This window comes from Delphinus delphis, chromosome 9 (genome assembly GCF_949987515.2).
Source record: "Delphinus delphis chromosome 9, mDelDel1.2, whole genome shotgun sequence".
NCBI classification, from domain to species: Eukaryota; Metazoa; Chordata; class Mammalia; order Artiodactyla; family Delphinidae; genus Delphinus; species Delphinus delphis.
In genome coordinates, this window is record NC_082691.1 from 60,435,446 (window position 1) to 60,457,649 (window position 22,204).

Below are 22,204 nucleotides of genomic sequence, written 5' to 3' on the forward strand. Positions count from 1 at the left end.
ATAATATATTTCAGTCCTGAAGATGTTGGAAGCATGCAAGAAAACATGACTTCAACTCACCTCCCCAGTGGCATAAAAGTCATTGTCTTTATAGTCAGAGAACAACTGGAAAAACTGAGTAAGTGCACTGCAAAAAGAAGAACAACAATAAAAATCACACGGAATCATGCTATGCTACACAATTTCACCCTTGGACAATTGGCTTCACATTTGAGTTAAGATACTATTATGCTATAAGTTCCTGTAGGCATTTTTTCAACGTCTCATGTGCATAACACTCCATACTCTGTGGATGGTTAGAAGAACACTTGTGGGCTTACTTTGTGATACTCAAAGTTGAGACAAGTGAACATCAACACTCTGGGAAGGTTTCCAGTTCCCTGGGTTACCAACTTGGATCACCCACCTGTTGAGGGGACCCTTGAGCAAAGTGCTACAGGCTTTCACCTATTACTTAGCAATTTGTGGAGTTAGTTCTGCAAACCTTATGACCCCAGTAATCTCGGGTTGCGGTGAGGTAATGGGAACCTTAGTTGCTTACCAACCTCTCTCTGTGGGGAAGCTGAACATTTCTATATTCTAACGGGGCTCCCAGCATTTCAGTGTTTTAATAACCAAAGAACAGAAAAGGTGTAAAATGACTGTAGTCTAAGGGAAAACCACCAAATGGTCACAGACATTGAAGTAAATGCACAGTGGCCTCCAGGGTCAAAAGAATCACATTTAGGAAAGAATGCCAACATTCTTGGTAAGCTGAAATAGATTTAAACAGTCTCCAGAAATTATTTTATAATAAGCAAGAAAAGGGTGGATTATTGAATCATTCTCTACTTGAACAAAATCTTTCAGAAAGGAAACAAAAACTTGTGAAACTCAGAAGCTTTATGAATGTTTTGACCCAGATTGCAATGCCTGAGAAGCTAGGCAGGGTTTCTGTTCCAGTTTCCTGCTGAGGGACTAAAAGCCGTAAACCAGCCAGTGAACATGAAAGGCAAGGAGGCCCTGCAAAACCAGGAGAAAGAGAAAGTTCAAGGGTCACCCAGAGGCAAAACTGGGTCATTACAATCACTGTGATCCTGGAAATACTTAATTTTCAAAGGCTTCATAAAAACCCACCATTAAACTCTACTGTAGAGTTTCAGTTTGTTTCTCTGTTTATTATTTATAGTAACTAAAATCTTTGTAGCAACTAAATCTGGGAAGCTGCATTACACAGCGTCCATGTTTGTGCTGGCAATGAGCTAGCTTTAGAGCTGATATAAAAATAGGAGTTTATTCTCCAGCCTTCCCTCTCCAAACTTCAGGCTAAAAACTGCTTGCCTTTCTCTCTGCCTGCTAGTTGGAATGGCAATAGACATTTTAATATAGTAAATCTGAACTAAGCCTTGTGCTTCAGCTTAAAGCTTACTTCCTTAAAGAATTTGTTGGAGGATTGTCAGGGCTGCTAGATTTAGCAAATAAAAACAAAAGATGTACAATTAAATTTGAGTTTCAGATAAACAACAAATAATGTTTCAGTATTAATATGTTCCAAATATTTCATGCGACATACATAGATTAAAACATTATTCGTTGTTCATCTGAAATTCAAATTTAACTGGGCACTCTGTATTTTATCCGACAATCTTAGCTGAAGGAGACAATCTCCTAGGTTGCTTCCAGCCTGAAAAAGCAGGATTATCTAGCTGAAGTTTCCAAGGCAAGGTCCCACTTGAGGAAGCTATCACAGAGATTTAATTTCACAGTAGGATATGAACAAAAATTTGGCTAATCATAGCAAGGCCTTAGTAAGTCTTTCTTAAATGGGAACGAAGAATAAAATAGATAAATTTAGTAAGTTGCACATACATATATCATTTGCTCATTGAACTGTGTTTTCATCAAGGACTATACCATTATGTGGTGAAGGGTTGTTTCAAAATAATATCTAGAATAATGCTCACATAAAATTGCAAATTTTAGAAGTAGAAATGCCAAAATACATAAGGCATAATACATGCACGTGTGTGTGCCGTGCACTCCATGCATTTACTCAGGCACAAGCGCCACATGGCACACAAGGCATGCCTCTTCCAGGTGTTTCCATTTGACGACCTTGCTGGCATTGCGCCAAGGCCTTGTCAATTTGAGTCAAATTTTAGTCAAAGGCTACCTGGTGGCAGAAAGGTACATTAAAGGACAATAGGATGAAACACAGATTGCAAGGGTGAATGAGTAGGAGAAAATACTCCTCAGATAATTTTTTTAAAAAGGAAGATGGGTTCAGGGCAGAGAAGATAGACGTAAATGATAACGCATTAGAGATCCAAAGACAACCCTGGTCTTTGGTCAGCTCTAGTGGAGTCAGGGTCATAGTAAATACAAGACATCCAGGAGAACTGAGGTTAAAATAATCTCAGCAGAAGCTCCGTACCAACAAAAGCCAAACAAGGTATAGCTTTTGTTGCTGACAGGCTGAAAGAAGCACAGCAACAAGAATCTCGGTGGTTTCGTCTGTTGCATCAGATCAGGAGCCATCCTCTGCATTCATTCATTCCACTTCTAGTATGGCCAGGCCATGATCTCTGCCTGCACCCATCACGCAGTATTGTTCTAATTAAATATATGAAACTGTTTCATAGTCATACTGCCATGAAGCTTTGTTTAGCAATACATACTATCTCCCATGCAAACCAATACGTGGAATAGAATAGCAGCATTTCCGTCTGGCTGCTAAGAAGACAACTTCAGGTACACTGGGAGAGTGGGGACCGGGGAGCTTGCGTACTACTGTATCAGCAGCACTAGGAACCATGTCGGGCACATAGTAGGCAATCAAAAAATAGTGGTACATGCCGTGGAGTGGCTGGGCCCATGAGCCACAGCTGCTAAGCCTGCGCGTCCGGAGGCTGTGCTCTGCAACGGGAGAGGCCACAACAGTGAGAGGCCCGCGTACCACACACACAAAAAAAAAATAGTGGTAGAGGGAGAGTGGCACCAGCTGGTCTACTCCAGTTAGAAAATTTATTATTCTTTAGGAAATTTATATATTTTTCTAAACCAGAGCGGCATTGTGGTCCTAAACACATTCCAAATAGAAAAAAAAAAAATTTAAACATCTTGTTAGTGAAAAAGTTTCACTTCCAAACACAAAGAAAAGCAGCCTAAATGTGAATGTCAAATGTCTTTAGGAGTCTCCTTACAGCCGTGCACTAATAATAGTGAAAAGGAATTGGATTTTCAGAAAAAAAGATGGTTTTCAAAGGGAGAAAAAGCATGCTCTACTCTTTAAACCAATAGTAGACAATTTATAGGTTTCAAAGCGACCTTCTTATTCCAAACACCCATCTGGACAGCTGGAGAGAAGACTCTAGTCACAAAGGGAAACAAATAGTGCAAACCATAAAGGAAACAGCTGAAATCGGTTTTCTGCACTACTCTTGATTAACTACTTTCCAGTTCTAAGAGCCTGAAGCAAAAAGAACTAAAACAGCTATAAACAATGGATGCTTTGAAATAGGTTCTCTTTACATGTCTTGCAAGAGGAGATGAACCACATGTCAGCAGTAAATATCCACTCAGATGGTCAACTGGAAGCTGTGACCATCTCTGGGGGAGGGGCAAGAGAGCCAGAAAAGGAAGGGCAAGGGTGCAAGGCTCAGGGCTTAGAGGGGCTGATGCATTTCTTTAATACAGACCCTCCGCCCTCAGGGTGTTTGCTAGTTAAACAACTGAGGTTGTTTGGATTTAAGCCAAAAGAGGGTTGGAGTAGGAGGAGGGTATGGGGGAGTAGGTTTCGATCTGAAAAATGAGAGCTCACAGTCAGTGCTAAATGAGAAAGACATGGCGCTTGAGTAAACTTGTAAAAGACAGCCGGCAGGATTATGTCTGTGGCGGGGGAAAAAGGAGGTGCCTGAGCTGCGGGCAGGGAAGAGACCCCTGTCAGGATCTGGCTAATCTGCCCCCAGGACCCATTCATTGTATCTGGAAGCAGAAGTGTGCGTCCTATCCAGCCCGCCTAGAAACTGAATGCAAGTGTTAAAATAATGGGACATGTGGCAGATGAAAGTGTGCAAGACAGACAACAACCGTATCATTTTCTGGGGCAGCAGAGAAGAGAGAAAAATCTCTGGGAGAGAGGCCGGAAGTTCTTCCTTCCTCTCCCCCACTCCCACCCCTCCCAGCCATTGGCCTTGGGGAGAAAGAAGAATAAAACGGAAAGCTTTTGTCAGAGATCAAAAAACTCTGACTCCTATTAGATTCACTTTCACTTTGGGGATTGGTTGGGTTTGCTCACCAAGTAATTAGCAGAATGAGTGTTTGGTAAAAGTGGGGGGCAGGGTAAAGGAGCTAGTTAACTCTTCCTGGCAACTAGGATTCTTTTAGTAAATTATTACAATGAGTAAAGGGGTGCCCTAGTGATCTGAAAGAATCCAGGACTTGGTCTCTAGTAATAATTTACAGACTGAAAAAAAAAAATGTGACCGAATAAGAAAGGTCACTTACTTTAAAAACAAGTACTAAAAAATAGCTATAATGAATGTAAGAAAAAGAAAGGAAGACATTATACGTATACTGTTTGATCAGGCTTACAACGTCACATTTTCTTTAATTTCTTTTTTAGTAAAAGAATAATTTTGTAATATGAAGGGAAAAGTATGAGACTCGCTAACAAGCTGAGCTTTCAGCCTGGAAAAGGCATGAAGGAGAAACACAAGAGTAAAAAACTGCATTTTGTGAAGGCCACAAAAGGAGGAATCCTGGGAAAGAAAACAAACAAACATCCAAGATGTTGTTTCCTGGCAAGAACGAAGTTCAATATAATGTTGGAAAGCAAGCAGAAACCTCTTAGGCATCTAGGTGAAAGGTTGGAAAATCATCTTTGGTTGAACAATTCTGCTCTGTTTCCATTGTTTTTCAAAAGCTATGTTTACAAAATTAAAATTATGCCTTAAGATGTCAGTTCTTCTTGCTACTTTCTCTACTTTCATACTTATCAATGATAATGTAATAAAGTGGAAAATAGGCCGTGTGTGTGTGCTCGCACACACACACCTCACATAGAAGTATTCTTAAAAGATCTTCAGGAAATGGACTATGAAGACCAATCAATAATACTTCTAGGGCTTCCCTGGTGGCTCAGTGGTTGAGAGTCCGCCTGCCGATGCAGGGGACACGGGTTCGTGCCCCGGCCCGGGAAGATCCCACATGCTGCGGAGCAGCTGGGCCCGTGAGCCATGGCCGCTGAGCCTGTGCTCCGCAACAGGAGAGGCCACAACAGTGAGAGGCCCGCGTACCGCAAAAAAAAAAAAATAATAATAATAATAATACTTCTACTACTGGAAGAATTTTCCTGTTGAAATAGAAAAACGTTTGGTCTGAAGAAGGCTGAAAGAGTCAGGGCCTTTTACCTGTATAAGTCTCGTGCCACATCATCCTCATCCACTGCATATCCCTGGAGATGTTCAGTAAAACTGAAGCCTGTGCCCACCTGAAGGTGAAATAAATAAGCAGGTATAAACATAGAGAAACACATGTCCTGCTGAGAGATACCACCTGGGAAGGAAATCAATCTTATTCCAAAGGCCATGACTTTGACCTCAGATTCTTGCCATCACCCACATGCTCTCAGCCGTCCTCACAGGAGGATGCTGCATGTCACCTAGGTCCCCCTTCCCTCCTCCAAGCCCAAACAAAAGAGCAGCGCAAAGCTCTGCCCTGAAGTCAGTGACTGAGCTGTGCTGATCCTGCAGCGGGGACCCTGCCAGATGTTGCTTTAAGAACAAGAAATTCACCTTTCCTGGCTCCTGCTACAGTATCAAAAGACCCCAAGTTGTCTCCTCTCTGAAACCTGGAGGGTGCACTGCTCTGCCTGCTAAGAAGAAACTTAGGCTGGAGATAAAAGATAGTTATGTGTGTGTGTAGTTATTTTTTCCCATTTCTTTATTTATGGGAAATATGGCCACTAAGCCCTTTCACCTTCAGCAGACAAGGGGCTTTAAAATAAAGATTAGCTTTAAACTAATATTTCCTTATACCTAGAAGTTCATGGACAACTGAGCTGTAAATCAATAGAAGAAGCTACTACTTATTTTGGGTCAATAATATACATAAGGAATGCATCCCCTCTACACACACCAGTTGTAAATATTTTTGCTTTTGTTTTTTCTCCAAACACCCAAGAGAACAGGACATTTAATTAAACTTTTATTTAAATATGGTATTATAGACTAGGAAAAAGGATGGTTGACAAAACATGGGGGAGGGCAAGAATGTTGGACTTTTTTCTCCCTATTTTTCTGTTTTATCTTTGAACCATCTAGGAAATGAAAGAAGTTAAGAGGAATTAGTTAGAGGACAAAGAAGATACTCCCAATCTGCAGAAGCTGACCCTAAAGTTACTTTCCTATACTGCAGTTTCTAGGATTTAATTTCATAAGAACTTCCCAAGGAGAATTCCACCTTTTGCTCCCCCTGAGATGAGGCATTCTGTTCACTGTGATAAGTGACGGGGGCCAGTGTTGACTTTTTATATCTAGAACTCAGTTTGAAAGATTAGGACTTCCCATACTATATAATAACCCATGCTATAGCGAAACCCATATCATCAGGAGAAAGAAACTAATCCCTTATCCTGGATGGTATAATTCAGTGATCAGGACATTTTATAAGATTAGAAATGAGGCAAGGAGAGAAGGCAGCAACTAAAATTCCCAAACTTGGATGTAATGATACATGTTAGAAAAGTTAAATTTCAAATGTGTTCTTTAAATAGACAATTATATTTTAAAAAGAAAAAAATTAAATCTGTATTTTTTTCTATTTCTTAAATGTACTTAATGAAAGAAAAAAGACAAGAGGGACCAACACTGCCATTTCACAGGAGCCTGGGGATACTCACTGGATTATCAATGTAGAGCATGGAAAATATAGTGGTCCAAGGAAAGTCTCTGGCACGCACTAGCAAAGCAGAGAAGAGGTTTTAGACTGGGTCATTAATAAAACATCCCATCTAATGCCTAGCTCTGGTTAGGAGCCCAACATGCCTACCTGTCCTCTTCAGGTGAGCGAACCCTTGGTGTACCTCTGACGTTGCATTATACTCTCATAGTGGGGAACAGATACCGGCACCTTTTTCTTCTCCCCTCCTCTCCTTTACTTTTCCCAGAACCAGAGAGTTTCTACATCTAAGATGAACTTTGGAAACAAAACCCCGTGCAACTGGTTCATGCAGAAACACCCATCAACCAGGGATGGAATAAACCCATCTGCCCAGTTGGGTGAATCATCCTTAATGTCCAATTCTCCAGAATCTGCTTCCTCCCATCCAATGCTGAAGAGAACCACAACTTCAACAGAATTGTGTACGTGAATATACTGAGTCACAAACTGGTTCACCCTCCACATTCTGACCCAGGGAAAGTAAACAGTCTCCCCTCCCCACCAAAAAAATGAGATGGAGGTAAACCTGGGTTAGAGCTGGATGTGGTTCCTTCTCCATTCCTTCCTTCATGCCAGCCCCAGCCCTCAGTATCTTGCTTCCAAGATATCCGATCATTCATGTGACTGAACCGTACAGTGTTCAGTTCATGTGAATAACTAGGGATATAATTCCACCCATTTGTCCTACGCAAAAGGGCTTACCCAAATACTAATAAATACCAACTGTTTTCATAAGCCCGGATTGCTTGAGTCAGTAGGAGACTGGCAGAACAAAGCTTGGAACCTTTCACCCAAATTTTAAGGGAGAAAGCAGCCCAGCCAGGACACGCACCCTGGTGGCTCCTCCTTCTTGGACAAACGTTGCCAGAAAGTTATGTTTTTATAATCTGGAACTGTAAAGCTATTACTAGTGGCTCACTGTTCACTCTAAGTTATTTCTAGAGCAGATATAAGGTTCAAATGAAAAACTCTCCATGGGAAAACAGAGTCCAAGCAGCACTTACCGGTCATGTTTCTTGTGACAATATAAGGTCCGTGTTCCACAAAGAGTCCAAACATGGATGAGCCTCCCGGCCCTCCCTGCAGCCAGAGGACGACTGGAGCATTCCACGGATCTATCTAGAAGGGACAAAGAACCCAGTGACTAAATAGAGTGCTAAGGCTGCAGAATACATCCAAGCAAATTTACCCCAACCCTCTGTCTCTCACAGCCTTGACTCATCTAAGTCTCATCAAGCCTTCTCAGACCCCAGTGACCACTCTCCACTGTCATCTCTTGTTGTTTTGATTTAGTATTTGTTTCATATGCCGGTATCTATCTTGTGCAGTTAAGTCTTTTCTCACTAATGGCCATAAAAGCCACAGATTGTAGAAGCTTAGCCTTTGTGTGCCCCTAGACACCCAGCATACTGTCTAGGGCACGGTTAGATTTTTTTAAAGCTCTTTAAACTTTCTGGGGACTCTTCCATTTGACCAACATATTCCCAAAGAGGCACAACAAAGAATCCATCCTCCTCAGTGACAATTTTCCCCTTTCACTGAGAGCCCAAATTGCCTTTCTGATTTTATTTACAGAGAAGGTGACCACGGAGATAACAGGAACTTCATTCAACATGATGAAACTGAGAAGAACAGAGAGAGGCCCTGAGTCATCTAGTCCATGCAAACAATAGCAACAAAACCCTGAACGAGGTATGGATTTATTTAGGAGATGTGGCTGATGTAAATAAGGAAAGGTCACTGGCAGGGTTGGGATGCTGGAAATGAGCCACTGGTAGTGGTCAACACCGTCACCCCTGATGACAGAGTGGTCTTTACTTCTTTCACGCAGCACCTCGCGGGGGTCGGCACCACGCTAGGAGGAGGTCCTAGCAGAGCAGTGAGTGAAAAAGACAATTCCTTGCCCTCTTCAAGCTGACATTTCATTGGAAATACTGACAGTAAATGAATGAATAAATACGAGGATTAAAGAGTGTGGAGAGGAAATAAGGGTGATGTTAAAAGAGCAAGTGAGGGCAAAGAAAGAGGCATTTCCTTTGGACACAGTGATCAGGGAAGTTCTCAGTGAGATCCTGAGAGTGAAATTGAGACGTAGAAGCTGAGAAGGATCCAGCCACAAGGAGAGCCAGCGAATGATACTGTAGATGGAAGAAATCCTCAAGACAGAGAAGAACTGGGTGGGAGAGCAGTGAGCATGGAGGTTGCCTGGCCCTACGTGAAGCCTTGGGAGCAATCTGAAAGAAGCTCCACTTGGTCTCCACAAGGCTCAAAGCAGAACCTGATAGTGAGTCCTCATTGGATGTCATGGCTCATCTGATGTGTAGTCAGTCAGGTCTGGCAAGAAAGGATCCTACTGCTTCAGCCCAGAATGAAATCCTGCAACCTCTTACTTAGCCCAGTCACACAGAGACAAATCAGTGTTGCATTAGAAGGTCAAAGTGGATTGGCTCATCCATCTGGATGATGTGAGAAGGCCGTGGGCAGAAGGCAAGACGAACTCAAGGGGAGGGGATCTGGCACCCACAGCCAAGAACCTGGAAGAGCTGATCCTACAGGGTTCTAACCATGAAAACAGCAGGGACAGAGGGATTTCTCTTATCTAGTCACCAAATATCTACAGAGTCCTTTGGCAGCTTTAGGGAGGGGTCAAGGGAGCGGGCTGAAAGAGTGGCAGCGGTCAGAACAGCTGTGAGCTGGAGAAAAGCCTGCCTAGGAGGGGCCACCTGGGATCCACTCTCCAGTGTTAAGGAATTAAATGAGATAATATAATATTTGTAAAGCCCTTGGAGCAAAACCTAATGCATGATGAAAAGCACATTAAGCACGAATGATTATTATAACTAAGGAAGCAGGTAGAAAAAGTTGGAGCCCAGAGTCAGACTGGGAACTCAGATCAGGGCTGTAGCTCCAAGTGTCAGCACAGTGTAATGGATAAGTCTTGTGAGCTCCTGTTCCAAACTGGATTCCAATCTGGGCCACTAGCTGTGTGACTTTAGGCAAGTTGCCTAAGTCCTGTGGACCTCCGTTTCCCCACCTGTAAAATGGGGATCAATGATAGTACCTATGCCATGTGGTGGTTGGGAGGACTAAATAAATTAATTTTCATAAAACCCAGTGAGTGGCATATAGTGCCTGTTCTACAGATGTTAGCTATTGCTACTGGGTTGGCCAAAAGAGTTAGTTCGGGTTTTTCTGTACCATCTTATGGAAAAACCCAAAGGAACTTTTTGGCCAACTCAACATAATAGAAAAATACTAGGAATTTATAGACAGTGTTCATGTAAAACATCTACAAATGAGAGAATAGGAAAAGTGGGTCGTTTGCTGTTTATTCTCGCTCCTTTGGACATCTTCCCTGGTCAGTTTTTCGCTAGTTGGTTCTCTTGCCTCAAGTGTTGCAAATGTCTATAAAGAATTCAAGAGAACCAGGAACTTATAAGTTGAAGCAGAAAAAATTAACATCAAAGCTGGACTTTTAAAGCCACTGTAGGGAAGGAGAGTGACCCTGGAACTGGTAGCCAGACAGGTGCTGGTTCTACTTGGCCACGTAATAGCTGCGTAATCCTGGGCCTCAGATTCTTCCAGCCCTCTGCTGCCTCGTCCATCAAAGGGCAATAAATGCTCACCTCACAGGCTTGCCCAAGGACCCTAATGAGAAAATGTATCATGAAATGATACTGTCAACTCTACTGTGCTGAATAAATATAAGTACCTCTGCCCTAGACTGCCTGGCCCCAACTGTGTGTTTTGTTTGAACAAGTGATTTTTATCTCCCCTCCAATTCGTTATCTTGCTATTCAATAGGGGATTACTCAGGACCACCTTCCACTTGTATTCACTCAGCAGTAGGAGAGTATTAGAGGTGGAGACAGGATGGAATCTAGATGGAAGTAGTTCCAGCCTCCCGGGCGTGTGAGATACTGTGAGTCCATCCATTCAGCGGACCTCCAGCCCCCCATTTCCTTCCTATCGTGCACATGAGCTTCTAGAAGCCCTGGAGAGCTACCCATGAGCCAGTGGTTCTCAACCTTGGACACCCATTAAAATAACTCGGAGAGCTTTTTTTTTAAAAAAAAAAACTACTGCTCAGGCCCAAATCCCAGCGATTCCAATTCAACTGGTCTGGGGTGAGGCAGGCACCCGTCTGTTTTAAAAGCTCCCAGGTGGTTAAATGTACAGGCAGGGCTGAAAATCTGTGAGGGTGATAGAGAGTTTGCCCTCTTGGGTGCCCGGGGCCCTCTGATCTCCACCCTATCCTCCCCTGCTTTTCATGTCCCTTCCTGTGACCTGGCACAATGATGGGACCTCCGGGCTCTCAGAAAAATAGGCTGACCCTGAGAGGCCACACTACAAAGTCAAGTCTAACACCTCAGTGCCAAACATCTTTATTATGCGACTTTGAAGCACAGGACACTGAATTCTTGGAATGCTTAAATAATAGGAGATCTGCACACACCCCTCCAACCTCAGCTGACCCTGCTCCTCAAATTTACTTTCCTGAAGGAGCTCCTGAAGAGCTCAACAACCTCTGAAGAAGCTCATTTTTTAAAAGAAAACTCCACGCACACATCTTCTTACTCTGATGAGCCAACCAACCTGTGAGCTAATACTACCCGTATCCAGAATGAAATGCAAAAGTCAGATGCTGGAAAAGAAAGGTTCATATGTACATCGCAAAAAGTTAGTTATAACACAGCCTGCGGACTTCTGTAATATGCTGTGACATCACAATGTCATGACATATAACAATAATTATGTCAATAATAATGGCATAAAGTTATTATGTGATAATTCCTTGGGTGATATATTCAGCTCTCAGTTGTGAGAATGAAACCCTTCTCCCACTCGCTACCCCCCATTTAGGAAAGAATAAAAGTAAATGAAGACACCCTGAACAAAACCACACTGCAAAACTTAGGATCAAATGAAGTAAGAAACAACTGCTTTACTTCATTTACAGATTTACAAAATTCAGGACTTTTAAAGTACTTATTATTTTGAAACTATAATTCAAGAGTATATGAAATGAGAGAGAATGTGTTTATTTTTGTCCAAATTTTGAAAAATTTTACTTAAAGCTTTTCATATTATAAAGAAAGTACTTATTCTTAATTTTTTTCCAAAGAGGGTATAAAAAAATTCCCCCTTGCCCCACCAATCCTATTCCCTAGAGATGATCATAGAACTATTTAGTCTTCCAGATTTTTCTCTATACCCCACCTCACCTCCCCACATGTACATATACATGTATCTTACAGATGTTACATATGCGATATACATAAGCACTTTTTTTTTTCAAAAATAGAATCAGGCTATACATAATATTCTGTATTTGCTGTATTCACTTAACAACATGTTGTGGAAATATCTTCGTATCAGTACGTATTATCATTTGGCTGAATAGTCCGACGCTCTGAATTTACAACAATGTATTAATTCATTTAACATATAACATGAACAGGCATTATTCTAGGGCTGGGGATTCAGACCAGCTCCACTCATGGACAGGAAGGATACTTAATGATTAAGAGCATAGGTTTTGGCACCAGACTGCCAGGGTATGAATTCTAATTATGTGATTTTAGAGCTGTGTGACCTTGGGCAAGTTACTTAACGTCTCTGTGTCTCAGTGTCTTCTGCTTGAAAATAATAATAATAATGTCTATCGTACAGGATTGCTGTGCAGATTCAGAGTTAATACACGCCCAGCAATTGAACAGCTCCTGACATGTCTACTTAAGTGTTAGCTCTGATTACTTTTCTGGTAAGGTGGGAAGACAGGTAATAAATAAATAAGTGGGTGATATGAAAGAGCAATGGAAAGACGTTAGATTGAACACTTAAAGAAGTCCTCTGGTGATGGGCTAACATTTGAGCTGAGACCGGAAAGGTGAGTAATCCCCGATTGATAAAAATTTATATATTTAATTAAAAAGAAAATAAAATCTCTACTAATGACATATAGGTCAGAGTAGTGTAGCAAGAACTGATGATCAAAAAGAAGGGACAAGGTAATTCTAAATATAAAAGAAGGGACAAAGGAATCATAAATAGTTAAGTGAGAAGTCTTTCTAACAACAGAAGGGTGGGCACGCAGGTCCCACAAATCTGCCCTCTTCTTGGTGAGCAAGAAACTATGGCTTTGCCTCAGAAGTCCTTTCAATTCTTCTGGTGACCCCTGGTGGCCAATTCAAGAACTTGGACATTCCTCCCTCAGGGTTTGTTCCTAAAGGAACAGCCCAGAAGGAGGCAGGTTATCTACTGTTTTTTAGATCCCTACTGAAGTAAATTTCAGTCTCTTACATTAGTAGATTCCATTATTTATTCACTATGATAGTGAAAAAATCTACCCTATGCCTTAATATATTGTCATTCGAAGTAAGTAAAACATTTATTTGGTTTAACATTCTGTACTTAAAGAGATTCTTAGAAACACCCAGCTTTTTCCTTTCTCCTTGCTTCTAAGTGAGCGAAGAGGAGACTCTATATGGGAACACTAATGAAATGAAACCAGTACTCAACCCTCCTGCCCTACTGCTTCCCACATGGGTAGCATCCCCTTATGTTCTGAGTCTTCCTTTTCATCCCTGCTCCCCATCAAACCATACCCATCTTCGTACCGTCCTCCCAGGCCCTCCTCTATATCACGTGGTAGAGATAACCTTCTACTCAGGCCTTACACATAATCACTGAAGTAGTACATTCATACATCAGGGCCAGGGGAGCACTAAAGACTTGCCGATTTCAGTACTCTCAGGTAACAACACTGTATTTTACACAGAGGACTTGCTGGAGCAACTCTAGGGAATCTTAGGTACCCAACAAGTATTGGGGCAATATTTTCTGCCAATGCCTAGGGCTGGGTACATATTCTAGCCACCCTCTTCCTGAACCCCCAACAAGGAACACCACACTTTGTAAGAGAAAACAGCAACTTAACCACTATAGACTCAAATCAATGTACCACTTAAAATAAGAAGTACAATTAGTAAATTAATTAAGGCTCCCTTCACACTTCTACATGCAGAGGCTGATCATTTTTGGTTTAAGCAATGTGTTCTGTCATAATGGAAGTCATTAGTACCCCAAGTAAATGTTTTGAAATTCCCCCGAGTATGTTTGAATGGACTCGCATTTTGCCACACAGATCCCAGTTCAGCTGCTACACTAATGGTATTAATCAAGACACAGCTTTTTATTTAAAGCAATTGGTTTTTTGCCTAAAATTGTTAACTAGGTACCTAACAAAATTTTTTAATAGTATTTTTAAATTAATTTATTTATTTTTGGTTGTTTTCGGTCTCCATTGTTGCACGCAGGCTTTCTCTAGTTGCGTCGAGCAGGGTCTACTCTTCGTTGGGGTGCACGGGCTTCTCATTGCAGTGGTTTCTATTGTTGCAGAGCACAGGCTCTAGGCACGTGGGCTTCAGTAGTTGTGGCACGCAGGCTCAGCAGTTGTGGTGCACGGGCTTGGTTGCTCCGCAGCATGTGGGATCTTCCCGGACCAGGGATTGAACCCGTGTCCCCTGCGTTGGCAGGTGGATTCTTAACCACTGCGCCACCAGAGAAGTCTCCATAATAACATTTAAATTCTACATACATACTCCCAACACAGGCAAACAACTTGCTTAAGACATTCAGTGCTTTTCAGGGGAATTTTACTTACAGAGGTTGGTTTCGGCCACTCACTTAAAACTTCCTACACAATGACTGTTGCCACTGCACTGTCATACAGGCAACTAACTTTTCCAAACTTTTTTCTGTTTCTGAAGCCTCCTTATATCACTCTCAAGCTCCCACTGACTCTCGACAAGCTTTGAATTGTCTCATTAGTTTGAGCCAACTCACATCCCACTAGAATTCTCTTTACCTTTCTCCTCATTAACCTTTCTACCTGGCTCTCATTCCTTCATGAGGTAAATCTGGCTTCTCTGTGCCTCCTTCAAGAAAGCTGGACATTAGAAGGAATGGGGGGAGGGTGTTAGAGAAAAGGCCTGACTTTCCTTTCTTAATGCATAGAAAGAAATTGCTGAAAAGGTTGCTTTCTTCTCCATGTTAAAATTTCATTTCTCAGGGTTTCCCTGGTGGTGCGGTGGTTGACAGTCCGCCTGCCGATGCAGGAGACGTGGGTTCGTGCCCCGGTCCGGGAAGATCCCACATGCCGCGGAGCGGCTAGGCCCGTGAGCCATGGCCGCTGAGCCTGAGCGTCTGGAGCCTGTGCTCCACAACAGGAGAGGCCACAACAGTGAGAGGCCCGCGAACCCAAAAAAGAAAAAAAAAAAAAATTTCATTTCTCAAAGGGAATCAGGCACGCAAAGGTTTTTTCAAAGATTGAATATATCTATGGATGGGATTATCTGTAATTTATCTTTTGTAGCTACTTTCTTTTTGATTTGTCTCACTCCACCTACCTTCTACTTTTCTAGGTCTCTGATGCCATTAGTACATAGCAAAGAGAAGATAAACAGTGAAGGTTAAGAAGATAAATGTCTGTGACTTCCACAGCTTTACTGTTACTAGTGGATTTGTAGCCATCCGTGGTAGACATATTTTAAGAGATCTGTCCAGACCACATTCCCTTCTCTAAGAATTGATTCTCCATTCACCAATGGAAAGAGCCCATTAGCCATGTTTATTATCACATGACCCAGCAACCTCAGCCTCAGCTGATTGGACCAAGAAAGAACACCTGACCCAAACTGGGCTAATCACACTTTGCCCCCAGGAGAAGTGCTAGTTAATCTCTGTTGATTGTACAATCCAAGGACAGATAGGCTTGGAAACTGTAGGTAGCCATCTTCTGCCAAATGCCTGTAGAAGCAAAGCACATTGATCTGCCACAAAGCACAGATGAGTGATCCACTGGTCTTGACAGAATAAGGCTGAGACAGAAAGACTGGCTGCCCTGGCTCCTGACGCCTTCTCAACAAACACACAGTAAATTTTTCTATTGTTTTAACTATTATTTTTTCAACCTGGAAACACTGACCTTCAATTCTGTTACAAGTTCTAGTGTTTGCCCTGGCCCCCATCAGCCATGAGTATCATATCCAGCCCAGGGCAAGAGTAGGGGCAGAATGCCAGAGGGGTCTGCTCCCCCCTGAGCCACTTCCTCAGTGTTCGCCAAATGCCAGCATGCTAGGTAGGCTTCCTGTGTCCACCAAGGAACAGGGAGATTTTAACATAAAGGGGTATTCATTATAATGGGAGAATAACCATAAATATATAAAGAGAACTCTAAAGTGTATTCTGGGCTGAGGGAGAATGTCCACGGATGGACAAACTCATAAGGTGGGGCGCGGCCCTTCCCAAGGCTACGGTCCAGACCTTGTTGGGTAGCTGAGAAGTTCACTGAGGTGCCCAGGCAAAGCTGGCCAACAACCCCTGGGCAAGTAGGAAAGGCCTCCTGGACAGTGGGCTGTGGTGGCAGGGCCGGGACTGCAGAGGAAGTCAGGATGTTGGGAGCCTCCTTGCTTGAACGAAGGCACAAAACCAGGAGTGCACGGTGTCCACGTCAGGAGGGCTGTGGGAAGCCACTCTCCGGGATGCAGGTGGTCCAGGCTGGTGAGAGGGTGTCAGAGAAAGCTGGGCTGTAGGAAGCCTGCTCGCTGGCAAGACCTGGGATGAATGGTGTCTATCTTGCGAGGGCCATAGTCAGGTGGTCACTGGGACAGAGTCCAGACTGTAAGCTTGCTGAGGGTCTTCGCGGTCTGGGTGCCCAGCTAAGGCAGAGCGCCACTGGTTGTCCCTCCACACACACTGCTGACAGACTGAGCAGCAGGTCCAAGAGAAAGCAAAACGCAGGACAAGGGGCCAGGAAAAGAAGCCAACTTCCTCCTGCAATGTCCCTCCAGCACCCTCTACTGTCAAAGCTTAATATCGTGTTCACTGAAAATTCAATACACGTTAAGTTGATCAGTTATTATTTGAACATAGGGAGTATAAGAAAATACGTTTGGAGATTACATTAGAGAAAAATGCAGGAACTAGTCCATAAGGAATCTGGTGTGTTTAATAAAGTTGTTTAAAAATTTATAATAGATTACACTTGTTCATAGAAACCAATCTGGAAAGCATAAAACAGACAGAAAAAACAAGTTTTTTTAATCCTCCCAGCCTAAAATCATTGTGAACATTTTGATAGCATTTGTATTCTTGCTTTTACATTATGATTTAATATGTAAATAAATTTGCTTTTGTCTTCAAAAAAAAATATCGTGTTTGCTGAATAGGAAAAATATTTAAAACTCTAGTACTGTGGAGCAGGTAAGAGGGTAGAATCGGAGCCGAGAGGCAAAAAACACAAAAAACAAAAAAAAAGTACAAAAAACACAAAAGCACACATACAAACACACACACAACCAAAAGAAAACTGGTACAGTAGTCACCACTCCAGAAGTTCTAGATGTCACAAGATATCACAAACATAGCCCAAAAGTACATGACAAGAGGCTCTATGAGCTATCTAATGCTGCATAACATGTCTCTAAAATTTAGGGGCTGAAGACAATAATAATCACTTATTATCTCTCTTGCTTTCTGTGGGACAGGAATTTGGGCTATCTGGCTGGACAGTTATGGCTCAGGGTCTCTCATCAGGTTGTAGTCAAGATATCAACCAGGGCTGCAAGTTGTCTGAAGGCCTGACTCCAATGTTGACTGGAGGGTGGAGGCCTCACTTCCTCTCCAGAAGAGTTTGTCCATATGGCTGTTTTAGCATCCTTCCAGCATGGCATCTGGCTTCCCTCAGAGTGAGTGGTCCAAAACACCAAGGCAGAAGCAGCATTGTTCTTAATGGTCCAGGCTTGGAAGTCACACACCATCATTTCTGCTATTAATGTGTGGGTCACTAAGGCCAGCCTTGATTCAGTATGGAAGGGGACTACACAGGAGAACACATACCAAGAAATGAAGATCACTGGGGACTCTCTTGAAGGCCAGTTACCACAGAGGCCACAAATTCAAGAGTTCATTCACAAACCAGAGTTCTCGGATGCTTTTATAACTTTGGCTGCACATTAAGGGATGTTTTGTAGGCAAGCCGACTAAAACTGTAGATACCATAGAATGTAAGACTGGGAAGGGACCTTAGGAATCAACTTTAACATCTTTATTTCTCTATGAGAAAATGGGGGCTCAGAGAGTATAAATGCCCTGTCCCAAGTTATATAGTGAGGAACCGCAGACCTGCAACTAGAATCCCAGTTTCCTGACCTCTAGTTCTCTCTTCCTAAATTCAAGTGCACGGACAACTGCACTGGAATCACTGTGGAGCTTGATAGAAATACTGATCCCTGGGCCCTCTCCAGATCAAATGAAACAGAATCTCTGCTGGGAGAGACTGCACACTGAGCTGGGGAATCTATCATATTTGTAAAGCTCCACAGGTATGTCTGACGAGCTGTAGCAAATTTGGGAACTACTGCTTTCTACCACCCTGACTGTTACTGAAGCAGTCCAGACACCCAGAGGAGGGAGTGAACTCAGTTTGTGCAGAGGCCCCGTGGAGCCTGATTCCATGTCTGCACTCCCTGGGTGGGCTTTTCTACTGGCTTCCAAGGACCCTTGGGGACCTGCTCTCCTGCTCCCAGAAAGAATGCCTTCTGCTTTGGCCATGTGCATCAGAGTGGCTCACTGCCCCTGCACCGCACTGTGGATTTGTGGACCTGGACCGCGTTGCTGGATATCTTTTTCCAATGAAAAGGATGCTAATATCAAAAAATAATAATCCATATGTCTTTTTATATTCGTGAACATGAAAAATCCCAATTTCACTTTGTAATTTCCTTACCCAGTAACAATTAAGCCACATTCTTGGCTGGCATCCAACTCCTTCCAATTTGGAATTGCTCCTTATCTCTTGCTTCTTTAACCTCCCCAATTGTGTCTGATTTTGTTCTGTAGAGTATTTGTGTTAATACGAGGAAAACTAACAATAATGATGATGATGATGATAATGACATAATAACAGCCACTCTTCTTACTATGTATCTATTTTTATTTTATTAAAATTTTTTTACATCTTTATTGGAGTATAATTGCTTTACAATGGTGTGTTAGTTTCTGCTTTATAACAAAGTGAATCAGTTATACGTATACATATGTTCCCATATCTCTTCCCTCTTGCATCTCTCTCCCTCCCACCCTCCCTATCCCACCCCTCTAGGTGGTCACAAAGCACAGAGCTGATCTCCCTGTGCTATGCGGCTGCTTCCCACTAGCTATCTATTTTACGTTTGATAGTGTATATATGTCCATGCCACTCTCTCGCTTTGTCACAGCTTACCCTTCCTCCTCCCCATACCCTCAAGTCCATTCTCTAGTAGGTCTGTGTCTTTATTCTTGTCTTACCCCTAGGTTCTTCATGACATTTTTTTTCTTAAATTCCATATATATGTGTTACCATACGGTATTTGTCTTTCTCTTTCTGACTTACTTCACTCTGTATGACAGACTCTAGGTCCATCCACCTCATTACAAATAGCTCAATTTCATTTCTTTTTATGGTTGAGTAATATTCCATTGTATACACGTGCCACATCTTCTTTATTCATTCATCCGATGATGGACACTTAGGTTGTTTCCATCTCCTGGCTATTGTAAATAGAGCTGCAATGAACATTTTGGTACATGACTCTTTTTGAATTATGGTTTTCTCAGGGTATATGCCCAGTAGTGGGATTGCTGGGTCATATGGTAGTTCTATTTGTAGTTTTTAAAGGAAACTCCATACTGTTCTCTATAGTGGCTATACCAATTCACATTCCCACGAGCAGTGCAAGAGGGTTCCCTTTCCTCCACACCCTCTCCAGCATTTATTGTTCCTAGATTTTTTGATGATGGCCATTCTGACTGGTGTGAGATGATATCTCATTGTAGTTTTGATTTGCATTTCTCTAATACTTAATGATGTTGAGCATTCTTTCATGTGTTTGTTGGCAGTCTGTATATCTTCTTTGGAGAAATGTCTATTTAGGTCTTCTGCCCATTTTTGCATTGGGTTGTTTGTTTTTTTTGTTATTGACCTGCATGAGCTGCTTATAAATTTTGGAGATTAATCCTTTGTCAGTTGCTTCATTTGAAAATATTTTCTCCCATTCTGAGGGTTCCCTTTTGGTCTTTTATATGGTTTCCTTTGCTGTGCAAAAGCTTTGAAGTTTCATTAGGACCCATTTGCTTATTTTTGTTTTTATTTCCATTTCTCTAGGAGGTGGGTCAAAAAGGATCTTGCCGTGATTTATGTCATAGAGTGTTCTGCCTATGTTTTCCTATAAGAGTTTGATAGCTTCTAGCCTTACATTTAGGTCTTTAATCCATCTTGAGCTTATTTTTGTGTATGGCGTTAGGGAGTTATCTAATCTCATACTTTTACATGTACCTGTCCAGTTTTCCCAGCACCACATATTGAAGAGGCTGTCCTTTCTCCACTGTACATTCCTGCCTCCTTATCAAAGATAAGGTGACCATATGTGCGTGGGTTTATCTCTGGGCTTTCTATACTGTTCCATTGATATATATTTCTGTTTTTGTGCCAGTACCATAGTGTCTTGATTACTGTAGCTTTGTAGTATAGTCTGAAGTCAGGGAGCCTGATTCCTCCAGCTCCGTTTTTCGTTCTCAAGATTGCTTTGGGTATTCGGGGTCTTTTGTGTTTCCATACAAATTGTGAAATTTTTTGCTCTAGTTCTGTGAAAAATGCCAGTGGTAGTTTGATAGGGATTGCATTGAATCTGTAGATTGTTTTGGGTAGTATAGTCATTTTCACAATGTTGATTCTTCCAATCCAAGAACATGGTATATCTCTCCATCTATTTGTATCATCTTTAATTTCTTTCATCAGTGTCTTATAATTTTCTGCATAGAGGTCTTTTATCTCCTTAGGTAGGTTTATTCCTAGATATTTTGTTCTTTTTGTTACAATGGTAAATGGGAGTGTTTTCTTGATTTCACTTTCAGATTTTTCATCATTAGTGTATAGGAATGCAAGAGATTTCTGTGCATTAATTTTGTATCCTGCTACTTTACCAAATTCATTGATTAGCTCTAGTAGTTTTCTGGTAGCATCTTTAGGATTCTCTATGTATAGTATCATGTCATCTGCAAACAGTGACAGCTTTACTTCTTCTTTTCCGATTTGGATTCCTTTTATTTCCTTTTCTTCTCTGATGGCTGTGGCTAAAACTTCCAAAACTATGTTGAATAAGAGTGGTGAGAGTGGGCAACCTTGTCTTGTTCCTGATCTTAGTGGAAATGCTTTCAGTTTTTCACCATTGAGGACGATGTTGGCTGTGGGTTTGTCATATACGGCCTTTATTATGTTGAGGAAAGTTCCCTCTATGCCTACTTTCTGCAGGGTTTTTATCATAAATGGGTGTTGAATTTTGTCGAAAGCTTTCTCTGCATCTATTGAGATGACCATATGGTTTTTCTCCTTCAATTTGTTAATATGGTGTATCACATTGATTGATTTGCGTATATTGAAGAATCCTTGCATTCCTGGAATAAACCCCACTTGATCATGGTGTATGACCCTTTTAATGTGCTGTTGGATTCTGTTTGCTAGTATTTTGTTGAGGATTTTTGCATCTATGTTCATCAGTGATATTGGCCTGTAGTTTTCTTTCTTTGTGACATCCTTGTCTGGTTTTGGTATCAAGGTGATGGTGGCCTCGTAGAAGGAGTTTGGGAGTGTTCCTCCCTCTGCTATACTTTGGAAGAGTTTGAGAAGGATAGGTGTTAGCTCTTCTCTAAATGTTTGATAGAATTCGCCTGTGAAGCCATCTGGTCTGGGCTTTTGTTTGTTGGAAGATTTTTAATCACAGTTTCAATTTCAGTGCTTGTGATTGGTCTGTTCATATTTTCTATTTCTTCCTGATTCAGTCTTGGCAGGTTGTGCATTTCTAAGAATTTGTCCATTTCTTCCAGGTTGTCCATTTTATTGGCATAGAGTTGCTTGTAGTAATCTCTCATGATCTTTTGTATTTCTGTAGTGTCAGTTGTTACTTCTCTTTTTTCATTTCTAATTCTATTGATTTGAGTCTTCTCTCTTTTTTTCTTGATGAGTCTGGCTATTGATTTATCAATTTTGTTTATCTTCTCAAAGAACCAGCTTTTAGTTTTGTTGATCTTTGCTATTGTTTCCTTCATTTCTTTTTCATTTATTTCTGATCTGATCTTTATGATTTCTTTCCTTCTGCTAACTTTGGGGTTTTTTTGTTCTTCTTTCTCTCTTACTATGTATCTAATAGCAACTCTACTTACTATGTATCTGACACCATTCTGA

The 22,204-nt window shown here is 41.7% G+C and overlaps 1 protein-coding gene across 1 annotated transcript in view; it reads right to left on the reverse strand.

Moving 5' to 3' along the window:
• Nucleotides 1–22,204, reverse strand: part of CPVL (carboxypeptidase vitellogenic like) — a 101,279-nt gene that overhangs the window by 67,684 nt on the left and 11,391 nt on the right. Inside the window, 4 exon segments of the mRNA XM_060019921.1 lie at nucleotides 61–127; nucleotides 5,391–5,470; nucleotides 6,881–6,939; nucleotides 7,926–8,040. Of these exon segments, the coding sequence (XP_059875904.1) occupies nucleotides 61–127; nucleotides 5,391–5,470; nucleotides 6,881–6,939; nucleotides 7,926–8,040 (321 nt within the window).